Here is a 27,900-nt window from a genome sequence, read left to right as displayed (position 1 = left end):
GTCTCACAGGGGACACACTATTAATATTCTAATGACCCTCATGTCTGTTCTCACGAGATTTGGCAGTGGATATACCTGAATTTGAGTTATACCTGTCAACTACTATCTGAATGACTTGTGACGTTACTCTAAGCCTCAAAGTTCTTATCCAAAATATGGAATTAATAGCAAGAATTTAGCTTATAGAGAGCCAGTGTATCACAAAGCGTGGAATCAGGACCTTGAGTTATATCCTCTTTTTATCACATCTTAGCTCTAAAACTCTCTGTGCCAGAGTTCTCTCATCTGTAAAAGAAAGGTGATAATGATAGTAACTGCATTGAAAGTCCAATGTTAGTTTTTTTATGTGACAATTAAATGAACTATATGTAAAGTGTTTAGAATATTACATTGCATGTAATAATCATTATATAGATTATAGTCATTATTAATATAAGCTTGCCACATAGCACTAGTCATAAGCTGGTCTTAATGGATATAGTAAATGCCTCAGAAAAGTGTGTGTGTGTGTGTTCATATGTAGAATATCTCATTTACAAGGGTAGATTACTGGATGAGGGAAGAAGCCAGATTCTCTTGGTTCATATGCCAGCTCTGCACCCAGCTAGTCAGTGGCACTTTGACTAAGTTATTTAATTTTTCTATGCCTCAGTTAACTTATCTGTAAAATGGGGAAAATATAGTATCTATGTCATTGATTGTTGATGGTTAACTGAATAAATGCTGAGAATAAGGCCTGTACCATTTTGAGTACTTGATATTAATTATATATATTTTATGATATCTAATATTAATTAAAATGTATAATCTACCATAAGATGATGAGAGTCAGAAATGTTAGGAAAGCAACAATACAAAATCAAATACATTTTCTTTCTTTTTTTTTTTAAAGATTGGCACCTGAGCTAACAACTGTTGCCAATCTTTTTTTTTTTTTTTCTGCTTTATCTCCCCAAACCCCCCAGTACGTAGTTGTATACCTTAGTTTCAGGTCCTTCTAGTTGTGGGATGTGGGACGCCGCCTCAGTGTGGCCTGACAAGCAGTGCCATGTCCGCACCCAGAATCTGAACCCTGGGCCCCTGCAGCGGAGCACATGAACTTAACCGCTTGGCCACGGAGCCGGCCCCCAAATACATTTTCTGAAGTGCAGTTTAACAATGTGTTGATAACCTTCTACACCCTCTCTACTCCAAAGTAATTTGGAATCTTTTTCTAAGTATCAGCTTGAATCATATAGGTTAATTGCAAGGCAAAATATTTATTTTCCTTTCTATCTTTTATTTTTCATACACTAAAGTACTACTGAGAGTGTAGAACATTCTCTGGCATCTCAGAAACAGAATGAGTTACCTAATGTATCACCTGAGTCCTCGTGGAGAGATCATCCCACATGCCATGGTGGAATACCACACAGGAAATGTGCATTTGAAGACTGAAATTGGAGGACGTGTATCATTGCAAAAAGTATTTCAGTAACTGATATTTTTGCTGCACATTATTTATTATTATTATTAATTTGACTCTATGATACTATATATTTACAAGCTTTGACCCAGAAAAATCAAAGTCTAGAAGCAAGTATAAATCCGTGCACTTTTTTGTTGTAAAAATCCACAAGATACAGCCCCAGTTGCTGTCAGTTTTAAATTCACTTAAGAATTCTCTCTTTGGATTTCTGACCAAAAAAGCTTCCCCTGAGCATTTCTGTTGTTCCATTTTGTAAGAAGAGAACACAGTCACTCATGGCTACAGCACTCTGTAATATGATATTGTTTCATATTTCCTTAGCTAAGGTTTACTTGATTAAGCTTATGAAGAATCACACAGAGCAATATCAAATGCAACATATCTCAACGTAGCTTTTCATGCCCCCTAAGTTCTCATCACATGCCAACATCTATCTATTAGTGAGTTTCTACATTGTAATTTTACATATCCAGCTGCAAATGAAAATCTTATTTTTGCTACACCACGGCCTTTTGATACTCAATGATAATTAAATCACAAAATATTATGTCACTTATGAGAAAATATAGCTGTTTCCAAGCGAGAGAATAGCTAGAAATAGAGGATATCAGTATTTTTTCAAGGTCCACTGGTGATTCCAATGTTCAATCTGGAGAAGCACTTAGGTGAAACCTTAACTCAGGTGTTCCTGCTTAGTAAAGGTTCTGGAGACTGCTGTCATCTGCTGAGCTTTCTAGATGGTCTATACTGCTCATTCTACAAGTAGCACCTAGATTTCATCATCCTGAGGCCTCCAAAGGTTGCTAAATTCCCAACACTGTGTGCTAGCTAGCAAGGCCTGAATTTCCTGATCTAGCATAGTCAGGATTTCTGAGGACACCCGTTCACCTATAATTTGAGTAAGGCCTTCCCTGTGCTTTTTGCTGAAGCCTGTATGGTTTCTGTGCAATTATTGAAGCCACCTAATGCTCATTTCAGTAAAAGTAGCAGAACTGAACCACCATAAATATTGTGGGAACAGGAGATTTATGTTCAGATGTCATGAAAATTCCTCTTTTTACTAATTTTACTAATTCAATAATTCTGAAACCAAACTGGGAAGAAGATTTGGGCAATGTAGTTCCCAGCCATAACCAAGTTAACAACAAGATCCCAAACACTTTAACCCTTTTCAACTTGCCACTCATACACATTTCATTTTGTCATATTTAACTTTCAAAAAAGACAGCAGAAAAGTATGCTTATTTTTTCAACAGATGTATACAACTTAAAGAAAAAGAGTATACTCAAAGTTTCCTATGTCATTTTATTCATATGGGTGACTTAGGATTCTTACAGCCAAGTCACATACAACCTTTGATATCCTACAGCTTGCTAAAATGTCGAGATAGAAGGTGAACCCTTCTTACTATATCTTGTGTTAGGAAGTAGGCGAATGGGAGAGGAGGGGAATATTGGTTAATATATTTACAAATATATTCACATCAAAGCAAAAGAAAAAAATACTCATAAGTCCTGCAGCTTTAGTTTCAGCTCCTGGTCACACGATCATACATGGCACATATAACTGCCATTTTTCCACAACCTACTCCATGTTCTCTTTAACTTCAGCAAACATCTAGGTTGTTTTGATTTCTTGTCTTATGAAGTGGCCAAAAACTTTATCTTCAAGTATGAATATCATTAGTAGTTCTTTCTATTTGACACTGTTATAGAATTTTATTAAATTTTAAATAATGGATATGAGACTTCTAAAAGGTGCCCCAGAGTCTCTCCTGCATTCCAGGAACACTCCCCACTACACTCATTGTGTAGCAGCAATCAAATGTTTCCTTCATATTCAAGAAAAATCATGCAAACAGTAGAGAAATCCTTTTTTGCTTATTGGTTAAGTAGCATGAAGTTCTCCAAGTGAACAGGGAGCAGTCTTGGCATCTGGTTCAATGGAATCATTTTTGTGTTCCTTGTAGGAAGAATTACCTCCATCTATCTGTCTATCTATCTATCTATCTATCTATCCATCTCTGTTTCTCTCTCTTTCTTTTTTTAGGAACAAAGACCAGCAAACCTTAAATTGTGAGGATGGGAAGCAAAATTTTTGTTAGTGAACCATTAAGAATAGTGAGAAATGCTACCTCCTTTTCCACGTTTTGATTCCCAGACTCAAAATCCTGGCTATTGGGGAAAAAAGCATCATAGATATAACAGCAGTTTAAAGCACATGCTGCACTCGGGAGAACATGATCCGAGCCCCAGAAAGTGTTGGCTTAACTGGTGGCAAAATGAAGCCTTCAACAAACCTGTAAAGTTTTCAACAAAGTCATGTGCTTTAGGATGATGGGGAATGTTGTAAGACTAAAGAGTTTTTAAGCATAAGCAAATTGTCACGTTTCCTTTGCTGTAAAATGAGCCACTTGGTTTGAAGCAATGTTATGTGACAGAATATGATGATGAATAAAGAATTCTATAAATCCAAAGACAGTAGTTTTGACAAAAGAATTTTGGTCAAAAATGATAAATCCATATTGAGAGTAACTCATATTCTAGTAAGAATAAAGTACTGATTCTTCCAGATGAATGAAATCAAATGTAATCAATTTGTGAGATGCTGGCTGGACCCTCAGGGAACGTGCCATGTATGTCTGATGATTGTATTCACTCTTGGCACATTTGGCGCTGGAGAGTGGCTGTGGCCACATCAGCCTTGGTGAGTAAAAGCCCTTGTTATTAGCTCTATGCTCCTTCTCCACACCTGATGCCATTATCATTTTAGCCTCATTGAAAAATCTGGAAATGTGTTCCTCATTTTTAGTTCTCTGAAGGGTTTAGGCAAGGTTGATGTTACTCATGTATCAATTGTGTGAATTGTCTAATAAAACTTGAAGCTATCTGAATCTAGGGTTTTCTTAATGGGCAGTTTTTTTTTAAAAATAACTGCTTAATGGTGGTAGTAATAGAGCTAGAAAGATGGGGAGAGGCAAAGGAAAACTTTTATAAGGTAAGAATAAGTTGAAGGAAATCATGCAAATACACGAAACTACATAACATAATTGGAGAATAATGAATGGCCTTTCTTCTGACTGGTACATAGGGTACATAGACGAGATTAGTAAGAAAAAGAAAGCACTGTCCTGATAATTTTCAAAGGTATATATAATATATATTTGTATATTTCAAATATACACATACATATACACATTTCTAAAAAGGAAACATAAGCCTTCTGTTATCAAAATTTTCACCTTTCGTAGGCACAATTGATTTCAGATGTTTATTTCTGAATCTGTTAGACCATCATACACTGCTTTTGTGATTCTTTCGCAGCTTTTCAGTACTAGGAATATTCATGTGAATCATCTAGACCAAGTATTTCTGGTAAGGAAACTAAGGAACGGAGAATTTGGATGAATCAAACACCTAGAGATAGTTGGATAAAGAATTGAGTCTAGAAACAGGCTTTCTTTCTTTCTGCATGGTCCATTTATAGAACAATGTGGGATAATTTGATGAATATGTAGCTATTAATAGAAGGTACTATTTTTTTCTCTTTCTGCCAAATATCCTTGATTACACCATCACCACCCTGAAAACAGTGAAAATATCCATCACCCCTTGAAATTTCCTTGTGCTCCTTTTTCATCCTTCATTTTCACTCCACATCAAGGAACCACTGATATGGATTTTGTCACTATAGATTAGTTTACATTTTATATAATTTTGTGTAAGTAGAATCACACAGTATATACTGTCTCTTAGGTGCCTCCTTCCATTCACCATAATTATTTTGAGATTCATTTCTATTGTTTCATGTTAGTATTCCAATGAATGAATATATCACCATTTGTGTAGCCATTCACCTATTGAGGGATATTTGAATTGTGTTCCTAGTTTTGTGGCTATTAAAAATAAAACTGCTATCACATTCATGTACAAGTCATTATACGAACAAATGATTTACATTCTCTTGGGTAAATACTCAAGAATGAAATAGTTGGATGATAGTGCAACTATATGTATAACATCCTTTGAAATTGTCAAATTGGTTTTCAAATGATATAGCATATTACATAACCTATGGCAGTGCATGTGAGTTTAGGTTCCACAACTTCTTCCTTAATATTTGGTATAAGAAGTATTTTTAATTTTAGCCCATCTAATAGGTATATCATGGTTTCTTACTGTTGCTTTGACTCATATTTACCTAATAACATGATGCTAAGCACATTCTTAAGTGTTAATTGACATTTATATATCTTCTTTGGTGAGGTATCTTTTCAAATAATTCCATTTTTTTATTGAGTTGTGTGTTTTCTTATTTTTGACGAGATTCGTTATGTATTCTGGCTACACATTCTTTATCAGAAGTAAGAGTTGCAAGTATTTTCTTCAGTCTATCTATCTATCTATCTGTCGTCTATTGATCTAACATCTGTCTCTAACAGTCTACTTACCTATCTATCAGCTATCTATCTTACATAATAGTACATAACAGTAATATCAAATTATCCCAAAAAAGCGTCTGATAATAATAATAAATGTTTCCTGGAAAAAATTATCTCATTACATTCTGTTATCTTTTCTTATATAAACACTGTCCCAGAAATACATGGTTTAAAATAGCAGCCACTGGGCTATATTCTCTGTTTCCTCGTGTTGACTGAGGTCACATGGTGACCTAGATGTTGGTCTAGGCCGTAGGGTCTTTCATAACTGTCTCCAGGATGAGAATGGCTAGAAAGATTGACTCAAGTGCTCCCCTTCCCACTGCATGTAACCTCAGAGTGTGTCAAATGGTTTTCTAGAAGGTTAGCTGGACTTCCTATGCGGCATCTCATGGCTTTCAGAGACTATCTTCTTAAAGGCTAGGTTCAGAAGTGATACACAATATTTCTTCCAATTTCTGTTAGTCAAAGCATTTAAAAGACAAGAAAAATTCAAAAGGGTAATAAATAGGCACTCTGTCTCTAAGGAAAGTGTGTAAAGATGTGTACAGTCATCTTTAATGTGCCAAAACTATCATGAGCCCCTTGTAAGACTCTAAAATTCACATTCCAGATTCTTTTATGAATAGCTTTTAACATTTTAATTAAATTCATGAGTGTGTAGTATGTGATCTCTTTTTGCTGTGCATGTACTTAGCAAAGCCATTGAATGTAGCAATACTTGAATAGCACACATATAGAAAGAAGAGTGACAGATATTTTAATCTCAGGTCATTGTGAAAGCAACATTAGCTCTGGGATCTTTGGAGGTAGTCATATCATATCAGATATCAAGATGGTAGACCAAGGTTCAAGAAGTATGGGGAATAACAATGCTATCTCTTGGGAAGTATTTAGGGAGGATATAAAAGAGAAAATTCCAGTATTTCTCAATTTGCAAAGAACTAGTATGGAAAATCACATACTAAAATTATTTTTAGAAAAACAGTGTAACTCTGCTTTTTTTTAGAAAAAGTATTATCCATGCAAACATGTTTAAGTGAATCATTCTTGTACACATGAGCTATATTAATGGAAAAAAATCCCCAAATCCAGTGTATTTTTATTCTTTGTTTATCACCTTCCATTTTTAGTAGTCTGAAGTACTTAACAATAAATATGTAGAAAGCATTTACCTTGAAAAATCCTTGTTTTAGCGACTTCAGGGAATATAAAAAATAAACATTGATCTTATTCCTGAAACCTTAAGTGTAATAGAGAAATTCTTATATGAATAAATTAAATATAATTCAAGAAAGAGAGTATTAAGTGTGGAGAATGTGATGGAATCATAAGATGAATGAAATGCATGTAAGTGACATGTAACGAGGGGATGGGGGTAAGAAAATACTTGGAGATGAGAGTGGTCTTGAAAGGTAGCATTAACAGAACGTTCATAGCATCATTATGCATAACAGCCAAAATGTATAAACAAATCAAATCTTCATCAACTGATAAATAAATCAACAAAATGTGTCATATCTATGAAGAAAATATTATTCAGCCACAAAATGCTACAAAATTATGACACTTGCAAAGACATAGATGAACTTTGAAAACAAGATGCTGAGTGAAAGAAGCCTGATGCACAAGAAAACCCATATTGTATGATTCTGTTTACATGAGAAGTACAGAATATGGAAACATATAGAATCAGAAAGTAGATTAGTGATTGCCAGAAGCTGAGGACAGGGGATAAAGAGAAGTGACAGCTAATAGTTATGGGTTCCTTATTGGAATGATGAAAAATGTTCTGGAATTAGGTAGGGGTAATGGCGGTACAACCTTGTGAATATACTGAAACCCAAAGAAGTATACACGTTAAAGGGTGGACTTATAGTATATGAGTAATATTTAGAAAAAAATATGTCATTGAAGATTAGTAATATTCATAAACATGGTCATAGATGAGAATGTTTCAAAAATGGAAGAAACAAAATGAACAATAGAAAGGAGGTGGAAAGGATTAAGTAGGGTACTATTTGAATTTCATTGGAGTCTGCTTTGACTACAGAAGGAGGTAGCTGTGAAGCAATCACAAATATCATTTGCAGTTTTTTTTCCTAACATAGACCAAGTAAGTGACAGTAAGTGAAGCATAAAGACTCAGTCTTTACTGAAATTGTCACTGTATTCATGGGGGAATATACAGAACCAGAAATATAATTAATGACATATTTACATAACACCAAAGCCTAAGGGCAACAGCTTCAGAGATTTAAGTCCCAAATGTTACCTGGTAAAATAAAATGTCACCTGCCTATTGTTTAGCTACTGAAGACCTACTCATCTCAGGTAGGTTCTCAAGTCTCCAAATTTAAAGACTATATGGGGAAAAAACTTAATTTTTTGGAAAAAAATGAGAGATTTGTAAATGAATCACTTTATGCCTGTTTATTCAGTTTAATAAACTGAAATTTAAGGGCCACAGATGATCTTTTCTTCTCAGGACTGACAGAATTTGACTGAAATTATTAATTTTCACTAAATAAGATTTTAATCATTTTCTTTTTATCTAGGTTTACTGGAAAGCCTTTAAGCCTTTTATCACTGAGCAAGCACATACATGAATTTTACTGGGTTTTTTAAATTTTAAAAGGAATTGAGGTACCACATTACAAAAAACATATACAAATAACACCATGGGGACCATATGCCATATTTAAAGTCTAAAAAAATGTATCCATCACCCACATTCCAATTCTTATATATCAACAAAGACATACACATATGCAAACAGATGACATGACATGCACACATAAATACAAACGTACACAAGGAAGAGAAGCCTATATATCTGAGAAGCATTTATTGTCCCTCGTACTCCTTCCATTTTTTAATATAAAATACTATTTGAAATCCAAAGAGATGCAAATGCATATGTTAAATTCTGTTGTTTCAAATTCTTTTTAGGACTCTTCTTTGTTTGGTCAAGAGACTCCTCCGTTGGCACCAGACCACTCCACAAATAGGTAACGAATATTGTGACAAAGCAATACCACACTTCTAGAGAAAAGGTCAATAATGTTTATTTCCTGTCTCACCAAATACTAAAGACAACATAGACCAAGACCAGTAACATAATTTTTTCATTATTATCAGTTAGAGATGCTCATTGTGTCTAGAATTAACACAAAATCATTTAAACCAACGCTGTTTCTGAAGAACATAACCATGGTAATCGTTTTTTTGTGTCCATGTGATTATTTTCGAGCATAGAAAATGGTTCGCCCTGTATCCTAAAATATGGTCTCTCTAACCTTGATGTTTCCTCTGTATCATTTTGGAGATGTAATGAGACCTAAAATCATCCAAATCTCTTCCTTGAGATAAAGAAGGTAATGCTCAGAGAAATTAAAGAGCTTGTACGAAGTCGCATACTTCAGGAATGGCATCTAGGCTTAGATCAAAGTTTCTCAACTCCTTATTCCAGGTATTTTTTATTATTGTTTTACAGACTGCAATGCCTTTTTAAAGAATGACACATGACCGGGTAATTTTCTGAGTATAAAAAAGACAATTGCAGAAAGAAATTATGTTCTGCCTCATGGATATTTGTGGATGTCCAGAAGAGTTAAACATGCATCTATCCTTTTCTTGATCATTTTCTCAAAAATTTAGACAAGAAAAAGAAGAATGAATAGAGGAAATTGCTCCTCCATGACTGAATTCATTTTCCTTGGAATCACCAACAACACTAGGATGAAAGTAACCCTATTTACCATGTTTCTGGTTGTTTATCTCGTTAATCTTCTGGCAAATCTTGGAATGCTCATTTTAATTAGAATAAATTCCCAGCTGCACACCCCAATGTACTTCTTCCTCAGCCACCTCTCTTTCTGTGACCTCTGCTATTCCACAGCAGTTGGGCCCAAGATGCTGGTGGACTTGTTTGCCAAGAACAGATCAATCCCCTTCTTTGGCTGTGCTCTGCAATTCTTGATCTTCTGTATCTTTGCAGATTCTGAGTGTCTACTGCTGGCAGTGATGGCCTTTGATCGGTACAAGGCCATTAGCAACCCCTTGCTCTATAGAGTCAACATGTCCAGCAGGGTGTGCTCCCTGCTCATGGCCGGGGTTTATCTGGTGGGAACGGCAGATGCTTTGATACACACAACATTAACATTCTGCTTATGTTTCTGTGGGTCAAATGAGATTAATCATTTCTTCTGTGATTTACCACCACTTTTCATCCTTTCCTGCTCTGATATACAGGTCAATGAGTTGGTGTTATTCACCATTTTTGGCTTCATTGAACTGAGTACCATTTCGGGAGTTCTTATCTCTTATTGCTATATTATCCTGTCAGTCTTGAAGATCCACTCTGCTGAGGGGAGGTTCAAAGCTTTCTCCACCTGCATCTCCCACCTAATCACTGGGGCAATTTTCCAGGGAACTATGCTCTTCATGTATTTCAGGCCAAGCTCTTCCTACTCCCTAGATCAAGACAAAATGTCCTCGTTGTTTTACACCCTTGTGATTCCTATGTTAAATCCTATAATTTATAGCCTGCGGAACAAGGATGTGAAAAAGGCCCTGGAAAGAATGGAAACTAATAGATGGTTTTAAATACGTAATTTAAATACACACGCACAAACTCATATTGTGGTTGTTGCTTTTGTAAAATTGTATGGCATGATACAAGAGAAGCAAATGTGTCTCAAATACTTTGATTTAATAAAATTAGTATTTGTTTTTTTTTTTTTTGAGGAAGATTAGCTCTGAGCTAACTACTACCAGTCCACCTCTTTTTGCTGAGGAAGCCTGGCCCTGAGCTAACATCCATGCCCATCTTTATCTACTTTATATGTGGGATGCCTACCACAGCATGGCTTGCCAAGCGGTACCATGTCCGCACCCGGGATTCGAACCGGCGAACTACGGGCCCCCGAAAAGTGGAACATGTGAACTTAACTATTGTGCCACCGGGCCGGTCCCTAGTATTTGTTTTAAAGCTCACAGATAATATTCAGTTCCTCAAACATGTCATAGTTCGTGATGTGTCTAGAATTTACATATGATACTCTTTCCTTGTTGAAATCTTTCCTGACTTCCAATTTTGGCAGATATTTATTGATTTGTTTTTTGTTCAAATACTAATTTATTACACTAAAATTAATTGTGTATTTACTAAGTGAACTTTTAACTTTTAAGTGCTTTGTATTCCGTGGTACATCCAGTAGTTTCTATACCAATGAATCCTATAATCTAGTGGGAGCAATTGACGTTAATTGACTAAGCACTCAAATAATTCATAAGCCTCAAAATAATATGAGTTAAAAACTGAGGGCTTTATATCTAAAGCAAAATGTTTCATATAAGATAATGTCCTTGTTGGATGGACATATTGAGTCTCAAATCTAAAAAGATGCAAGATGAGAGAGGAAAAGGTGGTAGGCAGAGGATCTGACAATTAGAGAAGTCTTAACTTGGACAAGTTCATGACTCTTTAGAGATAAAGAAGTCGTGGTTGCTACAACATGGATGAATCTTGAGGGCATAATGCTAAGTTAAATAAGTCAGACAAAGAAAGACAAATACTGTATGATCTCATTTATATGTGGAATATAAAAACGGTGAACTCAGAAACAGAGAGTATATTGGTGGTTGCCAGGGGCTGAAGTTTGGGGGAAATGTGTAGATGTTGGTCAGATGGTACAAATTTTCTGTTATAAAATGAAGTTCTGGGGATCTAATGTACAGCACGGTGACTATAGTCAAAAATATTGTATTGCATATATGAAATTTTCTAAGAAGGTAGATCTTAAATGTTCTCAACACAACAAAAAAATGGTAACTATGCGAGGTGATGGATTTGCTTATTAACCTATAGTGGAAATCGATCACAAATTATACATATATGAAAACATACATTGTACACCTTAAACATACCCAATGTTATTTACTGATTTTATCTCAATAAAACTGGAAAAAAGAAGAAGAAAATAATTCCAGTTGGTTTGGTTATAAAGAGCAGTGAAAAGGGCCCTGGTAAAGTACATCATTGTGCTGTAATTATCAACAATCAACTGCTCCAACAACCCTCCAGGAAAATTTCCTTCCCTGCTTTCCCCTTTTCATCTCTGGCTAAATGTCCTGTTTTGTAGTTCACACACAACAACCTCCTTTAAGCATTGTTTTAATATCACCATGTTTATCAAATCACTGCCTTCAGTATGAGATTTAAAGCATTATTTACTCAAGAACTGAAGTTTCTATCCATTATCCAAAGCACAGCACAGTGTCTGGGACACAAAATGGGAAAACAAATAAATAATAAATTAGAAACCAGATAACATTTAAAAAAAATTTTTTTAAAGATTGGCACCTGAGCTAACAACTGTTGCCAATCTTTTTTTTTCTCTGCTTTTCCTCCCCAAGTGCCCCCAGTACATAGTTGCATATTTTGAGACACCACCTCAGCATGGCCTGATCAGAGGTACTATGTCCGCATCCAGGATCCGAACTGGCAAAATCCTGCGCCACTGAAGCAGAGTGCGCAAACTTAACCACTCGGCCACAGGGCCAGCCACAAGATAACATTTTTGAGTGCCTCTTAGAAGTTAGCAACACAATTAAATGAGAATATGGCATATATATATATAAATAAAATAACTTTTAAGAAAGTACAGAGATGGTTGTGGATACTAAGATCTAATCACACTAGAAGAAAATAGCATTTGCCTTTGTACGTTCCTAATGTTTGTCTACTTTATCTGTCTCTGCTGTAGTTTCTGACGGTTAAAGCACTGAATCAGCTTGTTGAGACAACATGGATGTGGCCACATATTAGAAGAACCACATAAAACTCAAGGGCACTCTTAATTATCCATTATAATTGTTGAAGTTAAAAGCCACTGAATGTCTTAGATTTTCTAGCTTTTATTTTAAAATGCCTTTGTGAGAAAATATTTCGGAATGGAAGTAAAACTGAAGAAGAACTCCTGCTTTTCAAGATGGCATTTGTGGCACACTGTGACTTCTTACTAGTTATGAAGCTGGAAAAAAACCTATGAACAATATATTTTTTTGGTGAGTCTTTAAGTGTTTCCATCTATACCATATTTTCCCAATTAACACATATTCTTTTGAAAATGTTAGTTATGAACACCAATATGTTAGAAAACATGTTTGAAATATATTGTCCAAGAAAAATGGAGTGTCAGTGGATTGCTGCTAATTTAGAGGATGCAAACGTGTAATCTGATTAACCCATCTCCCTCCTTTATGGCAGCTATATATTACAGCATCTAAAGACTGATTTGATCTATCTATTGACTGTTTTATCAGATCTTGTGGGTGTGAAGTAAAGAGAATGGAATTTTAAGGTCTATGAATGGAATTCAAAAAATAGAATTTACTGATTCAATTAACTGTGGGCCTCCTTTCTTTAAAGTTGTGAGGTTGAATAACACATTATGGGAAATATTTTCTTAGGGAATCATGACTCAAATAGAAGGTTGGATGATGGCCTATAATGACTCCTTATCTTGGTATTCTACAGAAATTTGGAGCACTGCATCAAAAGGCTTTATGTATTCCAGCCTATCTACTTCAACCTTCATCATTCCCTTGCCTTCTTAGTCACTCTACATAACATCCTTCTTACGTATGCCCAATGACTGATGGAAAATATTATTGTTCAAATACAGTATTATCAGAACCATGGGTGGTCTTTAAATATGGTGACAGAGAAGCCTCCTGAATGCTTCTTCTCCCATGACACAACAAATGAACAGCTACACGTGGTCCAATTCTCTCCAAAAGAAATCAAGAAACTAGCTGAGTGACTCCTACACATTGAGCAATGAGAAAATATCCGCACTGAAACAGGTAAAAAAAAAAACCCTCAGATAGACTCTAGCCATAAGCACAACCCTCAGCAAAGGGACATACAATTGGGGAGAAACACCTAGCTCCCAGCTTCTCACAGAGGAGTAAAGTATTTGGACCCCACACAGTGTGCCCCAACTTTTAACACTCCCACCACAGGAAGAGGCTTCCAAATCTCTTAGCTCTGAAAGCCAATGGAGCTTGCATTATATATATACACACACACTTAATTTTGAGAGACTGAATGCTCTTCCCCATAACTGGGAAGAATACAAGCATATCTCATAACTTTTATTCAGTACCGCATTAAGGGTTCAGTGCAATCGGGGAAGAAATTGAAATAAATGGCTTCCAGACTAAAAAGAAAGAAGCAAGTGTCCTATTTATATATGACATGGTCCTGTATGAACCTAATCAAAGAAATCCACGAAGAAACTACTAGAACAAATATAGGAACCACAGGACTAAACAAACAAAAAAGCAGTTATTAAGGGAAGACGGCACTAGCTGCAGCTATTACACCAGGGCTTAGAGCAGAGAAAGAAGGCAAAAAACCCCTCTCCTAGTCGTTCTCTGATTGGTTTATATTGCATATTTTAAAAGCTGCTGCCTGAGAGTCAGGTTTCAAATTTAACATGCACCTAGAGGCTGATTGAGATCCTCCCTGGAGAACAGGAAAGCTGCAGAGTCCTCCCACACTCTCTCACTCCTAGCCACCCTAAGTCACCCTTATCTTCCTGGGAGGAACTTGTTCATATGTCTGCACCCCAGATTTTGTGGGTACCACCTGAGTGATGTGTCCCCCCACATCACTTGATTCTGATGGCCAACAGGGCTTTCATTCAGAAATGCCACAGAAGACTGAAATCATGTCAAGCATCTTCTCCAATCACAGTAGTATGAAACCGGAAATCAATTAGAAGAAGAAAATTCTGGAAAATTCACAAATATGTGGAAATTAAATAAAATGTTCATGAACAACCAATGGGTTAGAGAAGAAATTAAAAGAGAATTCAAAAAAATATCCTGAGACAAATAAAACTAGACAACATACCAAAAGTCAAGGGATGCAGCATAAGCAGTTCTGAGGAAAGTCTATAGTGAGAAATGCTACATTAAGAAAAAAAGACGTAACTTCATAACTCAAGGAAACAGAAAAAGAGGAATAAACTAAGCCAACCTCTAGAAGAAGCAAGGAAATAACAAAGATCAGAACTGAAATAAAAGAAATGGAGACAAAAATGACAGTGCAAAAAATCAATCAAATTGCGTTGATTTTTTGAAAAGATAAACAAAATAGACAAACATTTAGCTAGATTCAACCAAGAAAAAAAGAGAAAGGTATCAAATAATATTTTAAATGAAAGAAGGGACATTACACTTGATACAAATACAAAGGAACATAAGACAATACTATGGACAATTGTATGCAAAAAATTGGACCACTTAGAAGAAATTGATAAATTCCTAGAATATGCAAGCTAACAAGACTGAATTATGAAAAAATAGAAAATCTGAATAGACCAATCTAGTAAGAAGGTTGAATCAGTAATTCGTTGGTGAATTCTATCAAGCATTTAAAGAATTAATACTGATCCTTCTCAAACTCTTACAAGAAATAGAATAGTAGGAAGCAACCCCAAACTCATTTTATGAGGCCATCAATATCCAGATACCAAAAGAAAACTAAAAGCCAATATTCCTGATGAATATGGAAACAAAAATCCTCAACAAAGTAGTAGCAAACCAAATTCAATAATGCATTACAAAGATCATAGACCATGACTAAGTGTGATTTATTCCCGGGATGCAAGGATGGTTCAACATCTGAAAATCAATCAGTGTATTCACTGTATTAAAAAAATGAAAGAAAAAATTACATGATCATCTCAATAGAGGAAGAAAAAACAAGTGGCAGAATTCAACATCTTTTCATTATAAAACTCTCAGCAAACTAGGGAGAGAGGTAACTTACCACAACATAAAGGCCATAAATGACAAGCCCACAGCTAACATCATATTAAACAGTGAAAAGGTGAAATCATACCTCCTAAGATGAGGAACAAGATAAGGATGCCCAAACTTTCTACTTTTATTCAACATTGTACTGAAAGTTCCACCCAGAGCATTAAAAGAAGTAAAAGACATGCAAATGGGAAAGAAAAAGGTGAAATTATCTCCATTCGCAGATAACATGATGTTATATATACAAAACCCTGAAGACTCCACCAAAAAAACCAGTTAGAACTAACAAACTAGTTCAGTAAAATTCTGGATGCAAAATCAGTACACAAAAATCAATTTCATTTCTATTCACTAACAATGACTTATCAGAAAGATAAAGTAAGAATAAAATTCCATTTTCAATTCCATCAAAAAGAATAAAATACTTAGGAATCAATTTAGCCATGGAAATAAGAGATCTATATACTGAAATCTATAGTATATCAATGAAAGAAATTGGAGAAGACACAAATAAATGGCAAGATATTCCACGATCATGCGTTGGAAGATTTAATATTGTTAAAATGTCCCTACTACCCAAAGGAGTCTACATATCCAATGCAATCTTTATCAATATGCTGTGACTGAAAGTTTGGTCTCTGAACCCAGTGCCAATCCAAATAATGAGAACAGAGTCTTGGGTAAAAAGGAAAACCAGCTTTACTTTTTTTGCCAAGCAGAGGGAGCAAAGCAATGGCTAGTGCCTTAAGAATTGCTGGCTACCCACTAAGAAATGGGGAAAAGATTTCAGAGGTTTGTGAGGAATGTAGAGGGGGGAAGTCTATGACCATGCTGGTCAGCGCTTTCCCACCAGCTTTAGGGTGCTTTCAAGGAGGGACAGCCTGTTAGATAAGGGATTCTTCACCTGCCTGCCCTTGGTTGTCTGCCTCTGTGGTGGATGGTGGATTCTGGTGCCAGGAAGCTCTGGGAAGATTCAGTTTCTTGATAATCTCTGGACATCAGTTTCCCTGTAATAAACTTCAAGGACCTGTGAGTAGTCTGAGCCCAGCATGAGGCCACCTGGGCTTTTACAATTTCTAACTTCTATTTAGTTGTAAAGCTCAGGGAGTCACAGGTTAAAAAAGCAGATATTTACATATTAGTGTGACTAAAGAGTCAGGGAAAGGGGATGAGCACTTTTGGTTTTAACCTCATATATGCTGGGTTTAATGTAGGGGAACCAATATTAGGGCCAGTATTAATTAGAAGGCTATAACAATGCTAATGGCATTTTTATAGAAGTAGAAAAAACAATCTTAAAATTTGTGTGGAAACAAAAAATGCTCTAATAGCCACTCAAACTTGAGAAAGCAGAACAAAATTGGAGGCACCTTACTTTACGATTTCAAACTGTATTGCAAAGTTATAGTAATCAAAAGAATATGTTATTGGCATAATAACAGACAAGTTTTCACATATAGATTAACGAAGCAGAATAGAAAACTCCAAAATAAACCCACTCATTTATGTTAAATTAATTTGCAACAATGGATCCAAGAATATGCAATGGGGAAAATAGTCTCTTTAATAAATGGTACTGGGAAAACTAGAAAGACACTACAAAAGAATGAAACTGGACTCCTATCTACCCCATTTACAAATGTCAATACAAAATGACTTGAAAACTTCAACACAAGACCTGAAACTAAAACTGCTAAGCAAAACATTGGGGGTAAGCTCCTTGACATCAGTCTTGGCAATGATTTTTTTTGGATTTGACAACAAAAACAAAAATAAACAAGTAGGACTTATATCAAACTAAAATGCTTCTGCATAGTAAAGGAAACTATTGACACAATGAAAAGACAGCCTACAGAATGGAAGAAAATACATGCAATTCACATATCAGTAATGATTCACACAACTCAATACCAAAAAAACGATCTGATTAAAAAATGGGCCAGTGAACTGAATAGAAATTCTTCCAAAAAGATATTCAAATGGACAACAGGTGTATGAAAAGTGCTCAATATCACTAATCATCAGGAAATGCAAATTGTAACCACAATGAGATATCACCCCACACCTGGCTATCATCAGGTCTCTATGCCTAGAATGGTTATCATCAAAAAACAAATAACAAATGTTGATGAGTTTGTACAAAAAAGGAAACCCTTGATCACTGTCGATGTAAATGTAACTTGGTATGGCCACTATGGAAAATAACCTCAAGGTCCCTTAAAAAATTAAGATAGAACTACTGTATGATCCAGCAATCCCATTCCTGAGTGTTTATTCAGATGAAATTAAAACCAGAAATCAAAGATAATCACCACTTTCATGTTCATTGCGGCATGATTCACAGTAGTCAAGATGTGGAAACAACCTAAGTCTCTATCAAAAGATGAATGGATAAATAAGGCGTGGTATATATATAATGGAATATTATTTAGCCACTAAAAACAAAAATAAAACCTACCATTTGGTACACCGTGGATAGACTTTGAGTGCATTATGCTAAGTGAAATATCAGACAAAGACAGACAGATACTGTAATATCTCACTGATATGTTGAATCTAAAAAAAACAATACTAAACTCATAGAAACAAAACAGATTGGTGGTTGCCAGAGATGGTGGATGATGGGTGGGGGAAATGGGTGGATATGGCCAAAAGGTATAAACTTCCAGTTAAAAGATAAATACATTCGTGGGATGTAATGTACCAAATGGTAACTATAGTTAACAATACTGTATTATCTATTTGAAAGTTGCTGAGAAAGTAGATCTTAAAAGTTCTCATCACACGCACAAAAATCTGAAACTGTAGGAGATGGTGGATGTTAACTAAACTTGTGACAATGTTTTGCAGTATCTGCACATATTACATCATTATTTTGTACACCTTGAACTAGTACAATGTTATGTGTCAATCGCATCTCAATAAAACTGGGAAATAATATCCTCATGGACATACATAAATGGAAATACACAAACACACATATTTATAATTTAAAAAGGAGATTATATCATAAATTTATGAATTTTCTTTTCTTTTTTCTTTTACGCTGAGGAAGATTTACCCTGAGCTAACATCTATTGTCAATCCTCCTCTTTTTGCTGAGGAATATTCACCTTGAGTCGATATCTGTTGCCACTTTTCCTCTATTTTGTATGGGAGACGCTGTCACAGTATGGCCACTGTTAGATAAGTGGTGTAGGGCTAACCCGAGAACCGAACCCAGGCTTCCAAAGCAGAGGAAATCGAACTTAACCACTAGGCCACTGGGACTGGCCCAGAATTTTATTTTTTTAGTGGATACTTTTCTCCCCCATTTCTTCATTCCACACATTGAACTCCAGTATGCTTCATCCTTCCTTCTAATGTATGCTCCAGAAAACCCCTGATAACAGCTTGCCCTTTATCTTTTCTTATTTTTTTGTCAAGTTCATTCATTGGTAAATATATAATCATCATTCGCTTTCCATAGAATAGTGTATATATAATTCATTGTATGTTAATTTTCCAAATTGACTGTAGGCTTTTGCAAATGCTTCTACATCAATACAAGGGGCTCTGATGTATTTCTTTGAATGATTACATGGTATTCCACATTATGGAAATATCTTAATCCAATTACATATTTTTGTACTGGTGGGCATATTTTTTCCTAGTTTTTGATCATTGTTAACTATGTTAAAATAATTATATTTGTATGTATACGCCTCTTGAAAGCTAGCCCCAGAGTGACAGAGCTAGTTTTTCTATCCTGTATTCATCAAAGTAGTCAGAGGCCAGCCTAAATTTAAAAGGAGGGAGAAAAGATACCATATCTCCATGGGAGAAGTGTCAAAGAATTTGAAAATATCTTTAATCAGACACAGGTACCATCAGTCTGTTGTAGAACCTTGAAAATTCTCATTTCCACATTCTTATGTTATTAGCTTTTCACATATGGATTCTCCTTAACTTGAGATACAGTTATATCACGATAAACTCATCCTAAGTTCAAAATATCATGTTAAAAATGCACTTAATACATCTAACCTACCAAATATCAGAGCTTAACCTAGCCTACCTTAAACATGCTCAGAATACTTACAGTTGGGCAAAATCATCTAACACAAACCCTATTTTATTGAACATCTCATGTAATATATTGAATACTGTACTGAAAGTGAAGAATAGGATACTTGCATGGGCACTCACCGTTAACAAATAGAGATGAAAACACACTGGGCCTGAAAAATGTTTGAAGCATTGAATTAAGATTAATTAATGCAGGATGGGGATGCTATGGCAACAAGGTCATCAATTTCTCTCTCTCCCTATGAGGGTCCAGAATAGTGTCCAAAATATGCTGGCAACACAGTCCGCTGTAGAGTACGGGTTGTTTACTCTCATGATCCTATGGATGACTCGGAGCTACTGCTCACTGCCACTGCGCAGCATCACGAGAGAGTATCTTGTGGAATATTGCTAACCCAGGAAAAGAACAAAATTCAAACTTTGAAGTATGGTTTCTCCTGAATGCGTATCACATTCACACCAACATGAAGTAAAAAAAATGTGGAGTTGAAGCATAGTATGTCAGGGACAATCTGTATTCAAATTAAATATATGTGTGTGTATGAATTTTTCTGATTCCTTGTGTGCACATACAGAGCATAAAACAGTGATTGAAATGTACTTAAAATTCACATTACAAAAAGGAGGGTAGATGAAAGTTGATACCAGTCATGTCAGTGTGAAAGATTGATTAGCTCTGCTTCCTGCTCATGGCATTCCATCAAACCAAGGACCACAATGACAAAGGTTCAGGGATAATGGAGCATTAAATCATAGCTGTTGGGAAGGGTTTGGAAAGGATGCATAGTTCCACTCCAATAATTTTCAACTTTGTAACAATTGAAATGAAGAAAAGCCAACTAAATTATTTTACAAACAAATAGGGGGCTGGCCTGGTGGCCCAGCAGTTAAGTTCACATCTTCAGCTTCTCTGTGGCCTGGGGTTCGCCAGTTCAGATCCCGGGTGTGGACATGGCACTGTTTGGCAGAAGCCATGCTGTGGTAAGCATCCCACATATAAAGTAGAGGAAGATGGTCATGGATGTTAGCTCAGGGCCAGTCTTCCTCAGCAAAAAGAGGAGGATTGGCAGTAGTTAGCTCAGGGCTAATCTTCCTCAAAAAAGAAAAAAAGAAAAGAAACAAATAGAACCCTGATGTCTCCTAAAGCCTCTTTCATGAACAGGTGTATGTATGATCTATATTAGTTGAAACAGTCCCCAAAAGACCTCTTTATTTCTACTATTTGTCCATTACCTACCAGTCTAGTCACCTAAAATATTTAAGAACAATTAGTAATTAGACATTACGTATGCAAGTCCTGATGCTGGGCTTCAGGATAAATAGAAATTTGCCAAATGTTGCTGTTATTTCTAAGAGAGTACAATGTAGTAAAAGACACAGACACGTATATGAATGAAATAGACATATTTCAAGAAAAAGTGTACTAAGTATAATGTATGTTATAGTCATAAAATAATTAAAATCCAGTTGGATGACATGTGATTGAAGGAATGTAATCATGCATACTTAGCGGAAAAAAAGTATTTAATATGACCATTAAAGAACTTTGTGTATATATATATATATATATACATATATATATATGGGAAGGTATAAGGGATTGTTTCAGAAATGAAACAGACAAGATAAAAATAATTAAGGATATATAATAAAATAATCATCTTAATAAAGAAATTTATTAATTTAATAAATTTAAGAAGATAATTAGATAAAAACTTCAGTTGAGGGTCTATTTGAGTTTATTGGATGTCTGATTTGACTGGAGGAAGATTGTGTAGGACAGTAAAAAATCATACTGTAAACACCATCATACTTTCTTGGCATTGATCAATTTGGTGCAAGTATGAAGAATTAAAAGTTTGGCCTTGGAGCCCTCAGGGTGGTGCAGCGTTAAGTTCGCCTGTTCCGCTTCAGCGGCCCGGGGTTTGCCGGTTGGGATCCCGGGTGCGGACATGGCACAGCTTGTCAAGCCATGCTGTGGCAGGCATCCCACATATAAAGTGGAGGAAGATGGGCACAGATGTTAGCTCGGGGTATATGTGTTTGGACTTATGAATACTTCAATAAATACAGTGTTAACATTCTGCTTATGTTTCTGTGGGTCAAATGAGATGAACCATTTCTTGTGTGATATCCCACCTCTCCTTTTGATATCTTGCTCAGATATGTAGGTCAATGAGTTAGTGATATTCACCATCTTTGGTTTCATTGAACTGATTACTCTTTCAGGACTTTTTGTGTCTTATTGTTCTTCATCCTGGCAGTGCTAAAGATCCAATCTACTGAGGGAAGGTTCAAAGCTTTCTCTAATTGCACCTCCCACTTAACTGTTGTTGCAATTTTCCAGGGAGCTCTGCTCTTCATGTATTTCTGGCTGACTTCTTCCTACTCCCTGGATCAAGACAAAATGATCTCATTTTTTACACTCTTGTGGCTCCCCTGTTAAACCCTCTAATTTATAGTCTACAAAACAAGGATATGAAAGAGATTCTGAAAAAACTTAAATAAAAATTAGTTCCACTGAAAAGTTATATGTATATATATTTTATCCCAATGTTACACTATAATACATGAAAATCAAAATTATTTTAAGTAATGTTGGGTGATCCAATAAATATTTATACTATGTTCCAGCCATACAAATATGTCTCATTCCCTAAATACACCATGTTTCATTTTATGTCTTAAATTTATATTTGGTACTCCTATTTGTGGAAGAATTCTGGACTCTTATTTTGCCAAATTTTCATTTTCTCAATCTTTTATTCATGCATTAATTTAATTTCTAAAAGTTATTGAGAGTTTCCTAAGTGTCTGTTGCACGTCTTAGGTGCTTTGTATTTCGTGCAGAATCCAACAGTTCTTATATTAATGAATCTTATCGCCTAATGAAAGTGGCAACTGTTAATTAAATAATCATTCAAATTATTTATAATGAAACTATATTTATGCCACAATGTGGAAAGACTGGACGCTATAAACCCAAAGTACAGTGTTCAAGTGTCGTGAACAAAGTTAAAAAGAACTTCCTGGAATTAGAGACAATCTGGGACCTAAGAGATAAGTAGGAATTAACTGAGAGCTGGTAGAGAAAGAATTCTAGGCAGATGTATCAGTAATTAGAAAAGCCTTGAAGTGGGCAGGAGCATGCGATTTCTGTGGAATTTAAAGAATTTTAAGTATAGCTGGATTATGGAGATCAAGGGGACTGGCCTGATGAGTCAATCCCTGTGCTGCAATGCACAACTCAGTCACTTCCTCCAGGCCCTTTCCTTCCCTCCAGCATTCTCCAAACTTGGTTCAAACACCACCCTGTGCCTCAGAACATTGTTGATCATCCAACTCTGTTTCCTAAACCATTACCTTTAACGTGAGGTTTGAACACTAAAGAGCAGATAAATAATGATATAATGGCATATTTTTACAAAGAATAAATAAATAATGATATAATGACATATTTTTACAAAGAATACAATACAACCATGAGAGTGAATGTAGTACAACTGAATGCAGAAACACGGGTGGATAACACAAGCATATTGTTGAATGAATCAGTGCATACTGTAGTCATCCACTTGTGTGACTCAAAAACTATGAAACTAATCTATCATGATAAAACAAAAAAGTATTTACTCCTTGGAAGTAAAAGATTAGTGACTTAGGAGGGAGCATATAAAAGGCTTTTATGATACTGGTAATGCTGTATTTCTTGGTCTGAGTCCTGATTATAAATGTGTTTTTTGAAGTTATCTATCCGTATACTTATCATAAATATTCTCTCTATATATTCAAATATAGAGAAAAGGGTTTTTTCCTTTTTCCTTTTCATAGCAAAAACGTTTTTACAAAGCAAATTCCATTTACCATTAGACTATAAGAAACCTCAGAATTTTATTGTTATAAATTTTTATCCCTAGAAATGCTTTCCAAACAATAAAGTCCAATAAATTTTTGTAAAATTAATGGTGTTACTTTCATAGAATCTTTCAGTGAATAACTATCCCTTTTACTATTAAAAAAGCAAGGATGACTGATTCAACCCAGGAGTACTCCTAATATTGTTTCCAGCAGCAAGAAGATTTAGTGAATCTGATTTTCCTTGGTACCGTTATCATGCACTGAACTTATTCATAATGGCCCACGACTAAGGGCCATTCAACTATTTTATAAAGAAAAGAATTTATAAATAGACAGCTGCCTAGATAGTATTATATTTAGAGCCACTGTGGCACTAGAGAAGTTATTAGACAGATATTTTTTTCTTACTTGCGTGTCTCTGATGTCTTAAAGCCCAACTGGGTAATCTTCTTCCATGAGTTAAGAAAGTCAACTTCAATTAAATACAAATCCCTTTGGGAAGTTAATTATCCAAATGTTAATAATAATGCAGCCATTAAGGCTCAGGTTTTAAGGAAAGTGTTAGAGGGAAGTTATGCTAAATGGTCTGCAGGGGCAGTCATGTTTAGGAAGCTAAATTTAGAAGTGCCTCAACAAAGTGGGACCTGAAGAGATTTGCCATCGCTTGGGACAGAGAAGCACCTGATGGGAAAGTTAGTTTGGAAAGGAACAAGAATAAAGTCACCAAGGAAATTTCCCATTCCTTCAAATATGTATCAGAGAAGTAGATAATGGCAGCAAAGCTCTTGGGTAACACATATGCATCAGTGTCTTCAGTTTAACAGGTGGCAAATTATTACAATTACGTAGCTTGTGCTTGTTCTCCACAATATCTCCTATAACAGTAAATTAAGTGTATTTGTACAAATGATCGCACAATTAATTACAATAAAATACAAAAAGGCATTGAAATACATCAGTAATGTGTCCTTTACCCCAAACCAATGATTCTTTATTTTAATGATTTTAGCCTAAGATGTGGTCTAGCTTTGTAGGACCCTGGAAAAAGGTTATGTCTCTGTCTAGTTCCCAGTGAGTTTCAGCAGAAATGAATTACCTGGAGTATTTGTATGTATACACTGGCTTATACTTATCATTTTGTAAATTATTTTGTGTACGCACAGATTTTGCATTTACCTGCTTTACAGTAAAGAAAAAAGTTAATAGCAATGAGGCAGAATGTACAGTAAGGATAAATTATGTTACAATCAGCAGTAGAATTTAATGAACACGTGGAAATTTATACTTGTCACTGTAGGGGAGGAAGACATTTCCTCTTCCCAAGTGTGGGTTCGTCTGGCTGGAGAACAAGTTAAATTCACGTGAGACAGACTAGCAAGAGAAAATTAAACAAAGCTTTATGAGGAACCATGGCCCTGGGCCTTTCTTCCCGAAGGAAGAAAGGGCACCGAAGAAGTGAGGTGCACAGAGTGGTTATATACTCCCAAACAGGGTGTTTCACATATGATTGAAATGTCCCTCCCACAATAGTCAAAAGATTGCCCTGTCAGCACAGCGCTTGATGGACACAGCAGATAGTGGGTCTGCTGTCTTGGTGGGCGTAGCAGGAGGCAAGTCTATTGTCTGGAGCTGGGCGATCACAGGTGAGAGCAGCAATCAGTTCCTAGCCTAAGGAAGGATGCTCAATCCTTAAAGAAATGCCAAGGTTGGGAGGGGGAGGGAAGTCAGTTACAGGAGGTTACCAGGCAAGCACAATAAAATGCCGATTTAAGTCCTTGCCTTTGGCATTAATGAAGAGTTTCTAGAGAGAAGGTCATCTCCTTTCTTCTTCCTGGTGCAGAGAGGGAGGCACCTTTTACAGATAGAGATTTACCTCACAAGTGTAAATGTGTCCTAAGAAAGGGCAAGTTCCATTCCTCCTTCCCTGTCCCAGTTTATCAAAAGCAATCAGGCTCAAATAAACCTGATGCCAAAGAGACATATCTTGGGGTGGCCAATTTCAGGTCCCTACATTACCATCCTGAAATGATTCACATATTCTAAAATAGTACTCAAAAGATGGTCAATACAGAGAGTATTCCCAATGCCACCATGTTACATAATCAGGGGCACCATTTTCTTATTTTCTTGTGCTTCCTGGAAATGTGCAATACAGTGTTTATTTGATGCATTTATATCTTGGAATATGGTTACCCCATATCATTAGCTAACATCTGCACTACATCACATAATTATTATTTATTTTGTAGTGAGACTACTTAAGATCTAGGCTATTATCAACTTTGAAGTATATAATACAGTACTGTAACTATAATCACAGTGCTGTGCATTAGATCTATAGAACTTATTCCTCTTATAACTGCAAGGTTTTACCCCTCAACCCACATCTCCCCAACTCCGCCACCCTGAGCCCCAGGTAACCACCAATCTACACTCTGTTTCTATGAGTTCAGCTTTTGTAGATTCCACATATAAGTGATATACAGTATTTGTCTTTCTCTGTCTGACTCATCTCACTTAGCATAATGCTCTAAGTTCCTTACACTGTAGTAGGAACCTATTAAGAGTAAGCTTTTTGAGTCATGAAGCTATAATGTCTATGAAACTCCAGAAGTTTACTGATTATTTCTGGATCTCACTTTCAGTATCTGTATAATGAAGTTGTTAGAGACAACTCAGGAAACACAAAATAATATTTGAAATATATGATAATGTATATGGAAGAAAGTTAAATAGTATAAGAAAAACACAAAACAATTGGTAAGATATCCACAATGGTTTATATTTGAATCCATACCTTTTGCCTCATGAATCTAGTGCTGAATAAGGAGGTGCTTAAAAAGCACATTTATAGAAGGGAAAGTAGAAATATTCTATGGGGCAGAATAATGAGAACACACGATTTATCTCTCTGACCCAATGAAGGAGTCCAATCAAGGCGGGGACCAACATGGCTGACGAAGATTCAGGGAGGGTGGAGCATTACATTTGCAGCTTTACAGGTGGGATTTGGACACACACAAAATTGGCATTTCCAGTACCTCCCAATTTTCAAAGTACTACCATGAATAATAGTACACTAATTTATTTTGGAAATGAGCAGACTTTGGCTTTTTCTTTGAAAGCATTATCCCAACACATTTTTTTTTTAGATAAAAAGATCATTCTTGTACATATGAACTATATTAGTGGAAACAGGCTGCAAAGGCTGTTTATTTCTACTGTTTGTTGAATATCCACCAGCCTAACAACAGGAAAATATTGAACAACATACATTTACTGAGCCGTTACTCATGCAAATCCTATGCTAAGGATCAGAGGAATGTAAAAAGACATATATATAAATACATGAAATACATAGTTCAATAAAGAATGTACTAGGTGTAGTGGATGTTATACAATTGAAAGAGAGCAGAATATGCCATCCTAAAGTAGGTCACCTTGTCATATTGATTATTTTGAATTAAAGTTACTTAAGAAACAGTCAGTGTAAGAAGGATACTCTGACCCTCCTTTGTCCTCCGAAAAGTAGGAAATAAATCTCTCATGTGAAAGTTATGCCTGCTGCACCGAGGGTAGAAGGCATCCTTATCACCGGAGAGAAGGAAATTTAGGGCCAAGAAGGCTATATAAACAAAACTTATTTCTTCTTCACTAATTTACTACCCCAGGCCCAAACCCCTTAATCTTGTCAATTCTTCACAAATTTAGTGTTCTTTGTCTAAAAGGTTTAAAAGCTGCCTGCTTTGGTCACTTGTTTGAGTCTCATATTTTTTATGGAGTTCCTGTGCAAATGAAATTAAATTTGTTTTTCTCCTGTTAATCTGGTTTATTAAGTCTGTTTAACCATTAAACCAGTCAAAGAAACTAGAGGGAAGAAGGGAAAAGTTTTCTGCCCCTACATAGTCAAAATATTATAGAGGCGAGGGTAACTGACATGTACCTGGGGAAAAATCAGACAATGACTAATGAAAAATCAATATGTAAGATTATCATATTTCTAAATGGTAGGTGAAGGAAATGTTTCAGAAATAGAAGCCATAGTGTAAACAATGAAAACGAGATGGAAATCATTAAGTAGAGGATCTATCTGTATTCCATTAGACATCTGATTCACTTGAGGAGGGTAGAGGTTCATGGTAGCCATGAAACATAGCATTAAAATAAAGTCTGGTAAATTTCTGACATTGATCACTTTGGTGAATAGAGTGAAGAATTAAAAGTTTA

The 27,900-nt window shown here is 35.6% G+C and overlaps 1 protein-coding gene across 12 annotated transcripts in view; it reads left to right on the top strand.

Moving 5' to 3' along the window:
- The first annotated feature begins 3,709 nt into the window (after positions 1–3,709).
- The window catches only part of OR5W2I (olfactory receptor family 5 subfamily W member 2I), a 124,380-nt gene continuing 100,189 nt past the window's right edge, over positions 3,710–27,900 (top strand). For 7 of the 12 annotated variants that reach the window (XR_011423604.1, XR_011423602.1, XR_011423603.1 and 4 more), the window contains exons 1-2: positions 3,710–4,175; positions 8,863–8,921. Coding sequence is in view for 2 of the 12 variants with exons in the window: in XM_070228614.1 (XP_070084715.1) it covers positions 9,586–10,518 (933 nt within the window). In the remaining 10 variants the exon portion in view is untranslated. 12 annotated transcript variants of the gene reach the window in all.

This window comes from Equus caballus, chromosome 12 (genome assembly GCF_041296265.1).
Source record: "Equus caballus isolate H_3958 breed thoroughbred chromosome 12, TB-T2T, whole genome shotgun sequence".
In the NCBI taxonomy this organism is placed as follows: domain Eukaryota; kingdom Metazoa; phylum Chordata; class Mammalia; order Perissodactyla; family Equidae; genus Equus; species Equus caballus.
This window is presented reverse-complemented; position numbering and strand designations above follow the sequence as displayed.